Raw genomic sequence first — 19,191 nt, forward strand, 5'->3', positions numbered from 1 at the left:
CTTTGTGTAATTCTTTCCTACAGAACTCTCTTTTTCTATACTTTCACAAATCAAAAAGAACAAGGAACAAAAATGACTAAGAAGTTAATCTTGAGTGACCGTCTGCTAAAATAATATCAATTTCTATTACCTTTTTTCTGTTTTTTCTTGTCTTCTGAAGATTCACTATTACTATCTTCATGAGTTGACGACGAGGCAGACACTTCACTATCCCTCAACATACTCTCGTAACCACTACTCGTCCCTCCGTGAATTTTATCCAGTTTTAAATGAGATCGTAACTCTGCACTAACATTGCTACTATTATCACTACCATGTCCACTACTTGAGTGACTAGGTGTCCGAGGTTTCGTCACAGTACTATATGGAGAAAGTAAGCTACGTTCGTAAGAAACGATTCCACTATCATTACCACTGTCTGAATCGGTTCCCCGACTAACATTTAACTCATTAATCCTCACATTATGAAGTTTACCCTTTTCACCTTTTTTCGTTTTTGATTTCGTCTTACTATTTGAAAGAATAGGAAGTCTACTTGTTGATGGTGATGATGCACTACTCACAGATGACGGACTGCTACTACTGACTGGTACCGAACTTGAATCGGATGACAATTGACGGACCCTTTCTTTTGTTTTACTAGTACAAGACAAGGGTATTGAAGATGTTGATGTTTTATTAGATTTGCATGCGTCTCTTGATTGGGCAGGACTCGATGCTGCTGATGACGATCGTGAAAGTGATTTTTGTGGAAGCGGAGGTTTAGATTTTGATGAAGTCTTGCTGATCGAAGTATCTCTCTCTAAGGTATACTTGAGAGACAAGTCTTTTAACACATCTGAGGTAGAATTTTGTTCTTGACTAGAAACAAACTGAACATTATTAATAACATATTCACTAGGTGGCGTTTTACCATACAGTTCAAAATCACTTGATAAATTTGGATTTGACGCACCATCAGGTTTCCGTGACAACGGCTGTGCAAGTTTATATATACTTTCGTAATCAAAATTTTGATTTTTATTACATTCATAACATGTATGATCTGACTTCATCATTTCTTCTTGAACACTTTCTAAACCCGTTTTATCACATTCAGTTTCTTCTTCGTTATCATGACTACAGGACAAGTTACTAAATGTGTCATCGTCAGCCACGTCATTTGTACCACAGTTATGCTCTAATTGTTCATCAACCTGAATTTCATAGATTGAATCACGGTTATGTTGAATAACAGTGCTGAATTCACCTGTGTCAGCACTACTATCGAAACTAATATCGGCAATATTTGCCATTTCATCGGGACAACCTGCGTCTGCTGAACTTTGAACCTCAGGTTCAGCAGGTTTACATTTTGTTTCCTCTGATTTTTCCTCCTGTTCCAATGAAACTGATCGTAACCACTCAGTGACACGTTTTGTGGTACTTGTTGGGGCCGGAAGTTGTGACTTAGTCAGAGTATTTTGTGCCACTACTTCTTTTCGTTTCAAACTTGGTGAATTTTTAGGGGAGTGTCGAGGTGAATGTTTGGGTGTAGACACAGACATTTTCTTTTTATTTTCAGGTTTAGGTCTCCTGTATTTAGCTTCAGCTGTAGCCTCGATTTCAGCTTCTATTTGTAAATTTTCTACCCAGTCTCTCACAAATGGTTTCACATTATTATCTGAATCGTTTATACTTGTTGGTCTTGAATTTGACACCTGAGGTGTTAAAGAAGAACTACTTTCTGCACTGGCTGTGCTGTCTGGTCTTTCTAATTTTGATTTAGCCTTGCTGTGCTTGGGATCAGATTTACCAGACTTGCTAGCATGTGACCCTGTACACATTTCCCGTGGACCATCAACCCACTGTTCTTCAGCATTCATTTTAGGGTTGAAAAGATGTTTCTTTGGTTCTTGTTTATCTTGTTTCTTGAAAACAGCTTCCGGTCCATCTATCCATTGTTCGGGTCGTTTTTTAACATTTGCACCTGGTCCGTCAATCCATTGTTCGCCTTTTATATCCTTCGGTGGATTAACTTGTCGATTTTTATCCTCCTTTGAACTTGACAACCTTGTTCTGATATTACTTTTCTTTGGAACATGAACAAGTCCCAGAGTTGGCGACAATGGCGGAGACAAAACTTCTGGACTTTCTGACGATCTCATCGGTAACTTATTCATGTTGTGATAATATCTCAACTCAGTAATATTACTCCTTCCACTATCAGAGGCTGAGCCTTCATCCCCTGATGACCTTGATCCACTTGGTCGACGTGGTAGTCGTGGATTTGTTCGAGGTACAGAGCGAGGTGGTCCCTCATTGTCAGTTACTTCCCTGTCACTTAATGAAAGTCCGTTAGGACCGAGATAAATGGCGGTATCACATGACTGTTCACTACTGGACGTGTAATCTGGGTCGGATAAAGAAGATGAATATACCATGTCTTCCCTTAATGTTCCCATTCGAAATCCTCTTAAGGGTCGCCGTAATCGACTTTCATCTGTAGAACTGTCATCAGAACTTGTTCCAGAAAACTGAAAAAAATATAGGTTAATATTACTTATACATCATTTCATTTTTCATTATTAATCTTTTTAAAAAAATTAAAAATATTAATAATTGTTTAGTCAACTAGTTGATATGAAAATCATACATCTTTTATCATATATTGTATTAAGTAGTAAATATACAGAGTTAAAAATTGGCATATAATAGCGTAACATGTGTAATATTGAAAAAAATGTCTAATCTCTTACAAGCATACATGAGATGATTGTATTGTCTCCCCTTACCTGATTGGGGAGTATGCACTTATTTTGTAACGTAATCTTAAATAAATGGTAAAACACAGCTTTCATTATAAGGCTGTTCATACTTTGTGCTATCTTTCTAATTGTGATATTCAACATTTTGTCATGTAATAAATGCTTGTGAAAGTCTTTAAAAAAAAAAAAAAAAAAGTAAGGAGAAAATATTAGTGATTAAGCAAATGACCAAATGTTTCAACTTACTCTGGTTTTTCTTCGTCTCATTCTGTGTATTCTGGCCCCTAATTGTATGACTTGTAATGTTTCATTGTAGTTATGTACTGATGAAGAAACATGAGCTATCATACATGCTCGACATGAAATATTTCCTAGGGAGTCTTTCAAAAGTTGTGCTACTTTACTATCCCTGAAAAAATACAAAAATAAGATAGTTAACACGAGATTTGCAAATTTTGATTTTCATTATGCTGGTTAAACAATTAACTATTAAGTATCTTTGTAAAGTTGGCTCATAAAACACAGTGAACCTGGCAGTTTCAGTGTTCTATGCGTTACAAGCTGTCCATATTATGACAAGTTTTTAACACAAGTTTAGTAGCTGTCCTTGAAGTACAACAAAACACATGAGAATTTCTGACAGGGGCGGATGCAGGAATTTTTCGAAAGGGGGGGTGCTAACCCAGGGCAAAGGGGGGGTGCAGGGGGGGGGGGGGGGGGGGGTGCAAAACATGTCCCGATACAAATGCATTGATCGGCAAAAATAAAGGGGGGGTGCACACCCCCGACCCCCCCCCCCCCCCCCCTGGATCCGCCACTGTCTGATGTACACATAGTCAAATGATGTTCCATGAGATATTTGATAATAAAAGGTATATTAGCTGTTATGACATTTTTTCTTATTGCAATATATAACCATGAATTTGCTTTATGATGTACTGGTTTAGTTGATAATGGAAATCTGCATTTTAGTATCAATGTCATATTAGCTATCATAAATTTGAGGACCCACCCTATTTTATGTGGAATTATCACAAATCTGATTATTTTTATAAAATGGAAGATTGAAGTTTATCATAATTTATTGATCTGTATTTTAACTGGTATGATTTTACTAGTAATTCAAAATAATTTTTTTTTCACAAGTTTAGACTACAAATTTTAAACAGACCATAAATATGTCTGGAACATAGTTGCTGTTTTTAGAATGTTGGCATGAATTGATCCAAAAACAAACACATTTCTCAAGAATACAAAAAACTTAACAAAAGATGAACAAAGAAACAAAAACCACAAGCATAATGTTTACAAATAAAAAAATATGAATTATTACTTAAATTGAATTTATGTTGCCTTAAAAATTACTTACTAGTTATATTTTCATGAATTTTAATATTCCTACATGGTATTTGTAAACATTTTTCCCAAGTCACATGTTAACCCTAATCTCCCCAGTAATTCAATGTTTCTCACCTTAATGTGTAATATAACTGGTCATAGAGTCAACACTTTACAATATTACATAACTTGTAGCATGTGTTATTTTCTTTGAAACCAAACAATATTACACAAATGTGGGTAGGCCTGCAGCTGCTACTGCATATTATTAAATTACTGAAATAACATGGAAAATTCACTAAAATACCTAATTATGTTCAAATAGTTTTGGTTTTATCCTTGGAATGAAGAACCTCTTATTAAAACTTGGATGAAATTTCAAAAGCGTAACCAACTTGAAAGACTTTTATTTTTCAAAACATAGTGATGTTTAAATTACTTTGAAATCAATTCTAGCATTAAATTGTATGCTAACACATATATCAAAAGATCAAATATTTTCATGAGAGGTTTGTCTTCAAAGTAAACATTCTTTTAATTGGTATCAAGTATTGTTTCTCTGCAGTGAGATGAATACTGTTTTCACATTCACATAGGAAATTAATTGCATTTAACTTGAAATTACTTGAAATAAGCTTATTGAACACCGAAGCCATAAAAAAATAAACATGTGTTTCTGCTAACATAACTGGCCTTTTATTCTCTTTTGAAATTTTTTTTGGCTATTTTTGTACTAGCACTAGTAAAACATTCTTTTTGCGGAAACTTGATAAAAATTTGGCACCAATTCTTTTTTAAATGTATTTTAGCATAAACACATGTTTTAATTTTTTTCTGGCCAAAAAAAATTATCAAACTGACCAGGTCAACAGTTTGCCGTCTTATTATTTCCACAGAGTTGAATATCTCCATGTTCACATATGATGACCGAGTCACCTTTAAAATGTTACTTGGACCTTTTTCAAATAAACACTTTACGGTAGATTTGACCAAATCTCAACAAATGTGACTTGGATCTACCCCAAATGAACACTTCCCATCTGAATGTTTCTAACGATCATCAATATAATAACAAAATAATGAAGAGATATATATTTTCTAGACGGACATCTGGTAAATATTACATACATCCCAGAGAACCTCTGATCACAAACTTTTCTTCATTAAGAGTTTTTATATCCACAAAAAATAAGCCATTACCATTATTAATTGTGTTTTTTTCTCTGCGATATTAATTAAGCGATTTATCTGTAGCTTCTATCTCGTCTTAAGTATAAAAAAACGTTAAAAAAAATACCAGATTTTATTAAGTTTTGGGTTGTGTTCAAAGACCTCACGAATACCTGAAACACCCAATTTGATTTTTCATAACCAAAGTTTATTTTAAAAAAAATTACAAAAAAGTGTGTAATGAATTAATTCTCTGTTTATACAGTAGGATTAGAACCAGACAAGATAAATTAATTTAATAATGATATCACTACTTAGCTAAAAGTATTCATCGGTATGTATAATCATAAAACTTTCAACATGTTTTAGATATATTTAATAAACACATGCCATAGTGCTATAAATCTTTCTACTCTTTGAAGCAACATATGCTGTTTGATATATAACAAACAAATGGGAATTAAAAGGGTGGAAAGTGCTGGCATTCCCCAGTCAGGGTCTGTCCCCTAAAGGCTTTTTGTAAACTATAAAAAAAGTAGAGTTTTGGTTCAAATTTTTTGAATGGTGTTTTCGCTTACATCAACTTTTCTTAATCCCGACAAGCAAAATTGCAAAAATGCCCCCTTGAATTTGAGAAAGTTATTTAGATTAAATTATGATGTCCTGTTTTACCTAATACAAATATAGAGAGTTTGATTTTTTGGCTTACTTCAGCGTTTATTTAATCCAGGACAAGCAAAGAAACTTAATACCCTCTTAAATATGATTAAGTTATTTAGAAGTATCACTAATTATTTTTTTACACCACCTATGATAAAGATCACTTGGAAATAATCACTTCAAAATAAAGAAACAACAAGAAGCTGTTGATTCAAATTATAACAGTTGAATAACAGCACTGAATCATATTGACTCAAATAGTTATAGTCGCTGACACTAATTGTGTTTATGTTCTAAAATATAATTAATATCATTTGTTCCAGATATTTTTCCATAATCTTTGCTTATATCATAATTAGGATAGAAGGTAATGAAATGCAAACTAAGATAAGAAACCTATTGTTACAAGATGTAGGTTAGATAACTCTTCATCTTGATTAACTTGTAGAATGACTTTCATTTAAAACTGACATATAATAACACAAAATATTATCATTATGCTTTTTTTCCTAAGAAAATATTATAATATTTCAAAAACATACTATCAAATTTCTCATCATTTTTTTTAAAACAATTTTCGTAATTTTTCACAGTCGTTATGAAGTCATGGATCCCATCTAAACGAGCATGTAAGCGTAATTTATAACTTTCTGCTGTTTCAACTAATGGATACAGGATCAATTTTAAGAATTATCAAATAACGGTATCTATAAAAATTCCACATTTGTCAGGGAAAGGATCAGAATGTACGAATAATAACAGTTGAGGACGCGGAGATCAATACGAAGTCCATTCTTCATCCCTCAATCACTTTCTCTAATCATTGCACAATCATATTTTATACCATCTCCCGAGATGATTCATAAAAATCTATGCCATATAAATCATATAAAAGGTTATCCTCCATAACACTTTTGGATTCCAACGGAATTTACAATTTCATGTATAACAATTTGTGAAATTAGAAACTGGGACTTTATTACTTTTAATGGCCGTGTCAAAAACATTTATTACTTCTGTTGAGCAGACCTACTCTGATTAGGAGGGAAAAAAAGTCATATAACAAAAGAAATTGACAGTTACGGATATTGTGACTGTATAACTTAATGCATAAAAAGAAACATTTCCAATATTTTCTAAATGAGAAAAAAATGTTCAAAAGTTCAAGTACTTGCATTTTCCCATAAATTAATTGCGAAATTATTGAAAGACTTTATTCAGAGGAAATGGCTCACACAGAAAACTTTCAGTGTGAAATATAATATGAAAAAAATACCTGACAAGGATTGTAAACAATAATTTAAATAGAACTATTATGTGACTAAAAGGTGTTTTTATTAGGCAGAGATTGTCCTGAATATGCATGAAATATTTGCCACTGGACATTAAGCAACCAACAATTAATAAATCATTAAGCAGAGCAAAAGTTTTATATGACATGTTCCAGATCCCAAATGTTGCTATAAAAATGTAACAGCACAGATCACCATTCTATTATCCATATTTTGCAAGTGGTCAACTGGTAGAATTTGAAAACTGAAATTTTCAGGATATTAAACTCTGATAGTCCTCATCTACATAAATCACCTGAAAATGCCTAATCAAATAGCCTTTAATCACTTGTTAGATAAAAATTGGGTAACTGAGCAATGTCTTCTGCTGTAAAAAAAACATAAATCCTTAGGATTTTTTTTTCTCTCCTTTTAATACGCATTCAATTTACAATTGTTACCTGTTAGGAACATGTCTTTGCCCGTTCAGTAAAGCCATGATGACATTTCCAAGGGCAGGTAAATTTAGGCACGTGTCATTGGGGTCTTTGCCCCTCGAAGGACTTCCAAGGTCAATCAAATGTAACCGACTCCTGCCACCAGCAACTGAAAAAAAAAAGAAGCATTGTGTTAAAACAACTTTTGTTTCCATTGACAATGAAAACTTCCATCATAAATTTAACATTGTTTAGCAGACGGCGAAATTGTGACAATAATAATATGTCTTAATCATGACAGATCTAGTTAAAGACCTGACAAAATCCACGGATCTACATTTCATCTCAGACATTGTTTCAATTAGAAAACTAAAAACATGACTTAATTCTGTTATTACTCAATTCTTAAAGTTCCTGGAACATTCTCAGAAACAGAAAGTGTAATCAAGACTGCCAAATGAAGAGGATTTCGTCAATTATCAACAATACGTGCCTGAAATTTTGATTCTGCTTTTATATTTGTATAGAAGTACTTCGTTCTGATTACATCGTGTAAAATTACAACGAGGGAATAAGTTATTTTTATAAAAAATATCAGTCTGACATTAGACTTATTAAAGACAAACATCACTGGCATTCAACAATATTTTTAATCATATTTCCCAGGGTTTTGTATCTTTAAAGAGTATTCACACGACAATACCACCTTCTTTATGGTTCGTAAATTTTTAATGAACAATCAAATATAACGCAACCGGCTAGATCTTATGATCAAAACATGAAGCAACAGGTCAATTTACCCACAATTCAACATTTCAAAATTCAATTTGTTTCTAGATGAGAGGATTTCGTGATTGGCATTGCTAGTATTATATTTGATTTGGAAACACTCACATAGGAATAATAGGTATAGAATTTTAACGTCAGTCGAAGGCTTTTGGTATTCCGATGACAAACATAATTTGTTATGAGAATGAACGATTCTTGCAGCCTTCATTTTCTACGATTACTACACAAGTAAACTGTAAATTTGATTGTATATATCTAAAGCAATTATTCGCAAGTTCATCAAGAATGTCAGTAACATTTGGACAAAAAAATAGGTTTTATCAGCGGGAGAATTCTGATCGAGTTTGTCAATAGCAAGCAACAGGATAAATTGTGTGACACCCAGAAATACTGTTATAAATGAATTCTTGATTGACCGGAATATTGATTTATGCAAATGATACCGTACATCAATCATACAAGCATTAAATAAGCATCAAGTCATTTGACAATTGTTGACAATGTGAAGCTTTTTACTTTACAAGTATCGTAATCTCTTATTACATAACCAACCTAACATTTGTCAAAGTTATCTAAAGAAATGACTCTGTGTGAAAACTATATCTATAATATAAATCGTAAAAAGTCTTCCGCTATTTTACTGTGTGTAACGAGAAAAAACTGTAGGAGTTATTCTCACAAGTAAATAGAGCTTTCTAATTAGTTCTCTTATCTGCTTACGCCAAAGTTGACAACTTTGTATTTGTAACACCATGGAAGTATTATATTGACAATGTAATCGTTCCATGGTAACACCACTATACAGTCCTTTTACCATGTATATAAAAATGTTGTTCTTATTCAATCAAAGACCGCCAACAGTCCAAGGACAACTAGTGCGATCACCTACAAGCTACTTTCAAGAGTTGAAGGGATTTTTTGTTTTTGATTTCTTGTTGTTTTTTAGGGTTACTTAATAGGCAATTTTTTGGTAAATTTTGAAGCATGCTCTATAACTACATATCCAAGGAAATAGTATATTTAACCCTGAAATAATGAATGATCATAATTGTAACTTTATTCAGATAATCTTCATGTCATATTAAATGCATGCTATCAAGAGAGAAATATATGATCAACTACTGCTTTATCAGAACCACAAATTAATATATTTTAGGTAATTTATACCTATTTGTGAAGTAAAAATTTGGGGTCTTTTGCCATTTGTGGAAACATTTGCGATTAAAGTCATTGCTAAATAATTTTTGTGCAAATTTTTATCATATTCATACTAGCAAGACTTTAACAGTAAAAGTTTTGGTAGGTCAACAAAATTTACATTTTATTAAATTGGATAATTATTTGTGGTAGATCTGTAGCTTAATCAATTGAAGTTTACATGTCATTAATTTACAATAGAATTATTGATACAATAAGCCATTTATCTGGTAATTAAGTCATAATAATGCCCCGTTAAACCATTATGTCAGCTGATCAGCTGACTTGAACCGCAAAATTATGCAATAGAAGCGATTGTTTTGTCACTTAAATAAAACGTTTAAGGGATAATCTTATTTATAGTATTCAGTTATACAATGGAAAGGAAGGACAATGTGTACAAAATTAATGATATTTTACTGTGGATTTATGAATATTCATAAGGTACCAGTTTTCATTGATTTTGTGGACAGAGAGACACAAGAAATGTTAAGGAAGCTGGCTTGTCATGTTTTAGATTTTTTGTCAGATTTTCAGAATCCTCTGGTTTTATCCATTTGAATGGCTTGAAATATTTTGCCCGGTGACCCCCATTTTTCTTTTTGTAAATCTTTTACATGTATAAAGATAAGCCATCTGTTAAAGTTTTATAAAATTTTAATTACTTTTTAACAGTTTTTGAAATCTTCAACTTGTCAATGATAAATCTATGAAAAGTCAAGAGAGAATATTTTCCCGCCAAAATTTCAATGGCTAATATCTTGAAAACAAGCACAGTGACCTATTTATTTTATTTGCTCTTTGGATTCATTTATTAATCCCCTATCAATATAAGATAGTGTTTTGAAAAGTTAATTATTTTGAAACTGAGAAGCGAACTCCCTTAAATACCAGTACACGACAAATACAAAGATTTAGTTCTATTGCCAGAAGCAAACAATGACACCTCAAAATTGGGTACTTAGAAACTTAGAAAACTTTAACCAATGAAGAATTAAAGAGTTGACTTATTTTAAGCATTGTTCTCTGTAATCACTATAAATTTTAAAAACATGCTCTCGTAGTAAACATTTCTAAAGTTTTATAACCTTATATGTTGCATCTTGAGCTTTGTAAAACATCTTGTTTAGTTTCTTATAAGTATCTATGTAAATGACAATGATACTATTTTAATGTTAACTTGTGACGAAGTGGATTCATTGATTGATAGAAGTATAATATGTCACACAATGACAAACTGTTGCAGCATTTTTCAATTTGATCCTTCATATATGTATATAATCTATGAATCATAAAATTTGAAATTTGAAATCTTGTACCGGATTTTACAGCTTTCATGCTCAATTTTTTCTTTTATGATGTAAAATGCATTAAATGTGTTTGATTTGCATTTTTATTTTTACACATGATTTGTTCCTTTGAATCAATTCATGTTTTAATATTTATTCAATCCTTTTTAAGGTGTTCAATTTGGCAAAATTTTTAACATGTAATGAAGTAAAATAAAATTCAACTACTGTAAAAAGGGAGTTCCAAATATTTGTTTTATCGCTCTTTTCATAACGTCAAATCGAGCGTTAAAACAAACATTACGTAATCAAACGCATTTTAAATATCTTGCATCATAAATTTGAAAAGGAAAAACAAGAAATAAAACAAGAATGTGTCCCAAGTACATGGATGCCCCATCTGCACTATCATTTTCTATGTTCAGTGGACCGTGAAAATGGGGTAAAAACTAGTTTGGCATTAAAATTAGAAAGATAATATCATAGGGAACATGTGCGCTAAGTTTCAAGTTGATTGGACTTCAACTTCTTCAAAAACTACCCTGACCAAAAACTTTTTTTTTTTTTTTTTTAACCCTGACCCTGACCAAAAACTTTAACCTGAAACGGGACAGACAGACAAGACAACTAACAAATGGATGGACGCACAGATCAGAAAACATATATAATGCCCATAAATGGGGCATAAAAAGAACAAATGATCTCTCCACGAAACTGCAAAAATTAAAAACACCAAAAGTCCTTTAACTCAATATTTGTCGGGATACAGTTTAAAACTTAGTTACTATTTAACATCCAATCAAGGAGAGATAACTCATATCAAAGGATTAACACATAATCACATTTCATATAATATTTGATTGCATATTATTAGTCTGGTAAGTTCAGTGATCTGAAAACTCTGCTGATAATACAATATAAAGCTGGTAAGAATTCTCAAATTGCCTACATTGGTCTGGTTAGTTCTGCGATCTGAAAACTATGTTGATAATACAATATAAAGCTGGGAAGAATTCTCAACAGATATCTACTATAAACCCTTAAGATGAACCATGATTTCATAACACTTGAATTAGTACGCAAATGACTGCAATTTCAAAGTTATGTAATACAAAATAGACATAAAGATTACTGCAGAGTAGTTCATATATAGTAGCTATAACTTAATGTATGGACAACTCGGGGGAATGCTTAAAGGAATGCACAATCTTCTTTTCTGATTGATAAGGTTGAAATTTTCATTAAAGATCATTAAAGCTGTAAAATCACTTATGAATAATTTCACGCTTGATTAGTTTTTATTTAAAAACTTCAATGTTAAGACATTTACTACTGTCAATGAAAAGCAATGCAGTGAAATCGGACAATAAAATGTAAAAGGATTCCTTCACTCACAAATATTTTATATAATCTGTCACGATTTCAACAAGAGGCTCTGGTAGCAATTTTATATAACAAGCTGCAGATATATTAACATGAGCAATGAACACCAAAAACATGTCAAATAGTCAATCAGACTCAGAATTTAAGGCAACATGGCAAACACTCAAAAACTTGGGGGGCCTTTTATAGCTTACTTAGTGGCATAGGTTGTGCTCATTGTAGAAGGCTGTAAAATGACCTAAAGTTCTTATAACTTTTTCCTCATTTGGAATTTGGTGGAGAGTTGTTTCATTGGCAATCTTACCACATCTTTTTATCTGCCACTCAATTACAAATATTCAGATAACTCCTACTATGCTTCAGGTGAGCAAAAAATGACACAAAAGCTCTAAACCTTACCTCCAGGTAATCCAGCTTGATTCGCTTTCTCTATTCTGTATTGATATACATGTATGGTGAATAGCATATGTGATGACTGGCCATCATCATCTGTAAATAAAAGAAGAGGAAATTTTCTAATTCTGTTGTTATGGTTTAATGAATTCCTCTCTTAACTCAATTCCTAAAAAGGATAACATTTCCTCCCTCTTCAACTGTTTTGGTTCTTACATATCAACGGCTTTCAAATATTTGGCTTTGAGCTTTCCTGATGAAATTATATTCAGAAAAGTGCTTTGCATGCATAAAATTTATAAAGTGTTGTATTAATTTTTCCTTTCTCCCTGATAAGCAAAGATTGTCATATCCATCTTACAGTTAAATGCTGATCAGATAATCCAAGAGATCCGACACAATTCTGAATGTCTAACCTAATGCGATTATGCAATATATCATTTTCTATAATATTTTTTCTTTGATATCAGCAGATAATTGTTTGATTTTATATTTCTAAAGAGGCACGATTTTAATATAATCAGTAGTTGTCGTTTGTTGCTGTGTTACATATTTGTTTTTAGTTCATTATTTTGTACATAAATTAGCCTGTTAGTTTTTATTGTTTTGAATTGTTTTACATTTTTCACCTCAGTTCCTATTATAGCTGACTATATGCGGTATGGGCTTTGCTCATTGTTGAAGGCCATATGGTGACATATAGTTGTTATTTCTGTGTCATATGGTCTCTTGTGAAGAGTTAACTCATTGGCTATTATGTCACATCTTCTTATTTTTATATTGACAAGATAAAGTGCTCCTTTTCTCTTACCATGCAAAAAATAGAAATAAAATAGAGATTTATTTCAAATCCAAATCTCTAATATTTGTCATTATTCTGTAAATATACGTACCAAGGGCAGTTCTTGAGGCCAGGGCAGCATCAAGATAGTAGCATGCTCTCTCAGCAGTGGGTGCCCGTAATTCACTTTGGTTTTCTAGCTGTGTACCACAGATAGGGTCCTCTCTTAGGTATACTCCTGGTGAGGTTCCCTGGCCAGATTCAGTACCTGTCAAAAGAAAAACTGAACAATCAAAACTTGAAAGTTACACAAGAAGATATGATTTATACACCAATGATGCAGTAACCAACATAAAAAAATACATGATGCAAGGACAATCTTTTGAAGAACATCCTCAGGGTAAACTGAGGTGCTCCTAAAGAGTAAGGAGTTCTGCTCACTAGTGAAGAGGAGTAAAATAAAGGACAAGTTTTAAAACTGTAGTTATCAAATTCTAATTCTATTCTAAAAAAAAATTCAGATTCTTTAATAAAACAATGTTATATTTGTATGTGCTTTTAAAATTAATTGTGAAACATGACTAATAGCCATGTTCAAATAAAAAAAATATCCATAAACTAAAAGAACATTTTTCCAAAGATAGATATTTGTGAAACATTCAGAACAAATTTGCTTAATTAAACTATAAATCATGATCTGTTTGATCCTGATGCACCAGCTTGAAACTGGAGAGATTATTTGAAAAGATTTCAATAAATTTGAAAACCTTTAAACAAATCCAAATCATATTTTTATTAAAATTTCATATCTATTTCAAATAATTACTATTCAAAAGTAACAATTAGAAGAGTATTTTAAAATTAAATCAATGGCCTCTTTTCATCATGAGCAAACAGCATATTTTTATCATCTGACATCAGCAAATACTGCTTTAAACATTGACACTGATCACTGTCTATTTTTTACAAAGATAAAAGTATTTGTTACTAAACGGTAATTTCTAATTCCATATTATATAACATTAATAATCAATGCTTTCAATTCAGTGTTTAAAAGCATTAATTAAATATGTCAATTTTAATTTACAACATCGGTACTTATAACCAATACTTCTTTTCTATGGATTTATTAAAGGGCTCGACATGCAATTTTAGTATTCACGTTCATCAACAAAATCAATACAAACTTACTATACCAACAAAATTACTATCTATGTTTATGACAAAATTGAAATTTTCAATTAGGTGTTGAGAAATCTATAAAACTTAAAAAGCTTCTTTCATCTAAGTTTTAAAGCTTTTAATTTTGACTTTTACTCTGTAATTTTTTCCTGAAAGAGTTTTTTAAGAAAGATAATTTTCAAATTTCTAATTTCAAGATTAGGCATGTGTTTGATTTTGAATGCCTCAATTAAGATAAGATTTCAATCAGCCTTATTATCAGGTGATGACAAAATTTAATGCTTTGAACTAACAAGCGATTTTATAAACTTTGTTGAAACCTAGAAAATTGGTACATTGATGTATTCCATGCCACACAATTTCTCAAGTCATTAGAAATGTGCATTTTTTGCCAGTATACTTACCAAAATCTAGAACTTTAAATTTGATAAATTAGATAAACTTTACTACTTTTGACAATCGTTGAAAGACCATATTCATAATACTAATGTTTTGTTACATTGTAAAAGCTCTTGCTATTCAAAAATTTTGGTGTTTGCTCATATTGGACGGGTAAATTTGTTCAACTAAATTTACTAATTTATTCAAAAATCCTTACCCTGAGCAACTTCACTCAATAAATCTCTCAGCAATTCTTGTTTTCCAGTTACTTCTACTGCTGATACCCTCACTGAGAACCGGGCACCAGTTTTATCCTTTTGTTCATTGATCAAACGAAAAAGCCAGGTAATGGCACTTGGTATTATTCCTAAAGTCTGGGCTGATTTGTCACTTCCTACAATGGTGTATGATTTTCCTGAAATGAGAAATTACAAAATGAATTTTTAAAAACTAAAAAAAGAAATTTGAAGCTAAACATGCATACAAAGTTTTGATTTTATTCCAAAAAATGCACAAACAATTTTAATATTCATAACTCACATGTACAGAAAACAATGAAGCCAATTCAGATTGCATTGAAATTGCATGTTTTATCAAAGCAAACTTTTCAACTTCCACATCTCTGGGATGGATATAAATTGTCATATTGGCATCTTACCACATCTCTCAATTCTTATATTTCAAGACTGACCCTTGAAAGTTTTGTTCTTAAATACAATGGCAATAGCTCTTGAAGTTTCAGTTTTTTCACAACTGTGCTAAGAGATTATTGATGAAAAAAACAAGTCTTTTTTTATAACTGAACACTTAGAGAAAAAAATATTTTGAAACTTGAACATATAAATATCACAACAAGCTCTTAAAAACTTAGTTGGGTTTTAACAGTTGAACTCTGTATAACTCAGAAGTCAAAGCAATTGATAAATGCAGGCAAAAAAACAAAACAATCAAAAAATTTAACTTTAACGACACGAATACACTTGAAGATATTACCATAAAATCTAAACAAATAAATGTGCAACCTTTTTCAAATAATACTTGATTATATGTACCACAAGGAGTCTATTAAATTGAAGAGTTTCTAATGATTTGTCAAATACAACTACAAATGACAGAGAAAAAGAACTTTTGTAAATTGATTATCAATCCATTACAAATCTAATGCATTATACCTATTGACTTTAGGAATATTTAATTTCTTAAAATGTATGACTTCTATAATTTAAAACCATTCATCTTGCTACGAGATAGCGCTGTACTAATTTGTACACGACATGTGCGAAAAAAAGGTTTCGAGCCTACTTTACAAATTATTCCAATGCAATGTGAAATTGCACCTTGCATGTTGATTACTGTTTTATTACTTGATTAAAGTGCAGATTCAAGAAACAATTACGATAAATGAACTTTGAAAGAAATGTATGAAATAAGCTTTTTTTTTCACTTGCTTTTTTTTTTAACCTTTTTGAATCATAACAACAATTCTCTAGGTCAGAGATTTCTCTGCCATCTGAACAACTTCTTTCAGGACTTTTTTGGGGATGAAGTTTATTACAAAGAGCCAGTCCATATAGAATACATGGTAATTTTCAACCCAATATGGAGACCTGAATTTCTGCCTTGAAATCATAATAGAACCATTTTTATGTAGATAGATCATTCATCATTCAATTTCTTAATCCTTTTACTCCACTTAAATGCAAATACGCATACTGTTTAAGCTAATAAAATCTGCCCTTCAGCAAAAAGACAAAATTTTCATATTCTACGAAATTTCACCTCACTTTCCAGTATAGAGCCTAAAAGACAATCCTTTTTCTCCTCAACCGGTTTACTTTGAATTAGATGCTCCTTACAAGCCTACACATATCTGAAGTTTATACAAGCATAACACACTTAAAAAGATTTAACAAAGTAAAATGGATATCTTATCCCTAATTATCACTACTTATTTGATTATAGAAGTGTACTTGTGCAATAAAACAAACATATATGATAGGGATAAGTCTAATCTGCCTGTCACTAAATTGATATAGGTACATACTTGTCTATACTTCAGTAGTTTAATATACAAATATGGTTATATGATCTTTTACACTTAGTTTATCTGCTGGAAAATTGAAAAATTCCCCTTTTGGTAGAAAAAAATATCAAATTTACTTAATAAAATGGTCATAGATGTTGTTTGGAAAATTGAGAAATTCCCCTTTTTGTGGAAAATATCAAATTTACTAAATAAAATGGTCATGATGTCATTTGAAGTTTAAGGCTTTTTATTCATTGGTGCTGCAATACTGTCTCATTAAACTGCAACCCCAAAGTTTGGTTTTTTAAATAATAAAATGTTTAATAAGAATTTGAGGCTTTATACTTATGGTGACGACTGGTGGTCTATATAGCCTTTTTTCTGTGTTGATATTTTACGACTACATGTATACAGAAAGTAGGTAATGACAACAATATCATGTCCATTTCATAAATTTGAACAATATAACTTATTTGAGAAAAAAATGTTAGATGTTATGATGAATCTTTATGCAGATTTTTACAGGATATCATTTTCTAAACAATTTGTTTTGAAAATCTGTATGCTGATAATATATGCCAAAATGTTTGACCCAAAACATAGCACATAATTCAAGATTGACCAATTACCATATTAAGAGAAGTGGAGAGAACTAGACAATCTGAAAAGTCATAAAAAGTTTATTAAGGTCTGGTCCTCTGATCATAAAACAACACCACCATAAAAAACTTAGATATAGACTAGAATTGCCAGCCTAAGTACCTCATTTCAAAACTCTTTATATTTATAGAATTCTATCATGTTAGCAACATTATACAAAATTTATGGAAATTATATTCTATATGCGATTGTTTTTTACTCTAGACACGATATTAGCAAGTCTATAAGGCCTAGTTACATATGTTTTACAAATGATGTGAAGGCGGCATCTCTCTACCAATTTAGGAAAAGTCAATATGGGCTAGAGATCAGTATTTTGAACAATGTTTCGGTTGTTTTCAAGATTGTCTTCCGAGTAAAGTTCTGACACTCGATAAAATCTACAAGGACTGAATACAGTGTAAGAACGAACTTAATGAATTGTTTGAACAAGACCAGTGAAAATGAATTTAATGTGTATTATGGAATATTAACAAATCTACGGGGACTTGTTGGATGTTTGTAGCAATTAGAACAAATCGATGGACTCGAGTGACCTGTCCCTGTACTTAACTAATGCTTCACTTAAATGCAATAGATTAATTTTATTGCAGAACAACTATTGTGGTATAAATTAATTATTCCCGTCAGGAACAACTCAATGAAGAGAGTAATTCAATCATTTTCTCCTTTTGATGACAAAGACCATTTTAAAACCGCCATATTCTCCGACAAAAAATCCAATGCTCTTAACTATGTTCGATTTGATTTAAAAACAATGGAAGACTGTTGCATCAATATGCATCGTTTGTACATGGTATTTATCCAATCAAATCTAATTGTTGTAACCATATTTCATTTATTAAATACAAGGGCCTAGTGCTAGGTTAGCTGATAATCAAATTTTGACACATCGCAATGAGATTGGGAAACGTGACTCATCCTAATGTCTATAACCATACAGGGATGTCCGTCAGAAATGTAAGTTTCATGTCCAGATTAAATCATGTATTCATCTGTTGATCTCTAGCGTCCAGAACAATACCGCCAATTTACGCCAATCATCAAATTATAATGAAAACTGTGTTTAATCAGAACCGTTACCATCAAGTGCTTTACAGTTTCTTAACCATAAAGTACATTACGACAATACAATTACCATGATCCTGTTTCATTTGAATCCAAATTTCATAAGCTTAAGAACAATCCAGACGGTTATTTCCTTTCTATTGATTGCTGTTGTTTCATGACCAGCGGCTATTTCCGAAGACATGACATTTCAAATGCCAAAGAAAATATATTGTCAGGCTGTTTTTTAATTGTAATTAAATTTTATCAGACCAAAAGACAATGAACTGGAGTAAAAAAATCTTTGCAAGGCCATTGGTATTCTATTTTTTCTACGTTTTTGGTTAAGAAATTATTGTTACCAAGCAGTATTTTATATTTATTCTATATACTGTAAATTCAGAAATTATTGCGTTTTTTTTATTTTTTTGCGATATTGA

The 19,191-nt window shown here is 31.4% G+C and overlaps 1 protein-coding gene across 8 annotated transcripts in view; it reads right to left on the bottom strand.

Moving 5' to 3' along the window:
- Positions 1 to 19,191, bottom strand: part of LOC139516124 (kinesin-like protein KIF26B) — a 122,258-nt gene that overhangs the window by 3,823 nt on the left and 99,244 nt on the right. For all 8 annotated transcript variants that reach the window (XM_071305990.1, XM_071305988.1, XM_071305986.1 and 5 more), the window contains 6 exons: positions 15,236 to 15,433; positions 13,568 to 13,723; positions 12,681 to 12,770; positions 7,648 to 7,792; positions 2,994 to 3,156; positions 131 to 2,516 (listed from right to left, as the gene is read on the bottom strand). In XM_071305990.1, the coding sequence (XP_071162091.1) occupies positions 131 to 2,516; positions 2,994 to 3,156; positions 7,648 to 7,792; positions 12,681 to 12,770; positions 13,568 to 13,723; positions 15,236 to 15,433 (3,138 nt within the window). The remainder of the gene's footprint in view (positions 1 to 130; positions 2,517 to 2,993; positions 3,157 to 7,647; positions 7,793 to 12,680; positions 12,771 to 13,567; positions 13,724 to 15,235; positions 15,434 to 19,191) is intronic.

Source organism: Mytilus edulis, chromosome 3, assembly GCF_963676685.1.
Source record: "Mytilus edulis chromosome 3, xbMytEdul2.2, whole genome shotgun sequence".
Taxonomy (NCBI): Eukaryota; Metazoa; Mollusca; class Bivalvia; order Mytilida; family Mytilidae; genus Mytilus; species Mytilus edulis.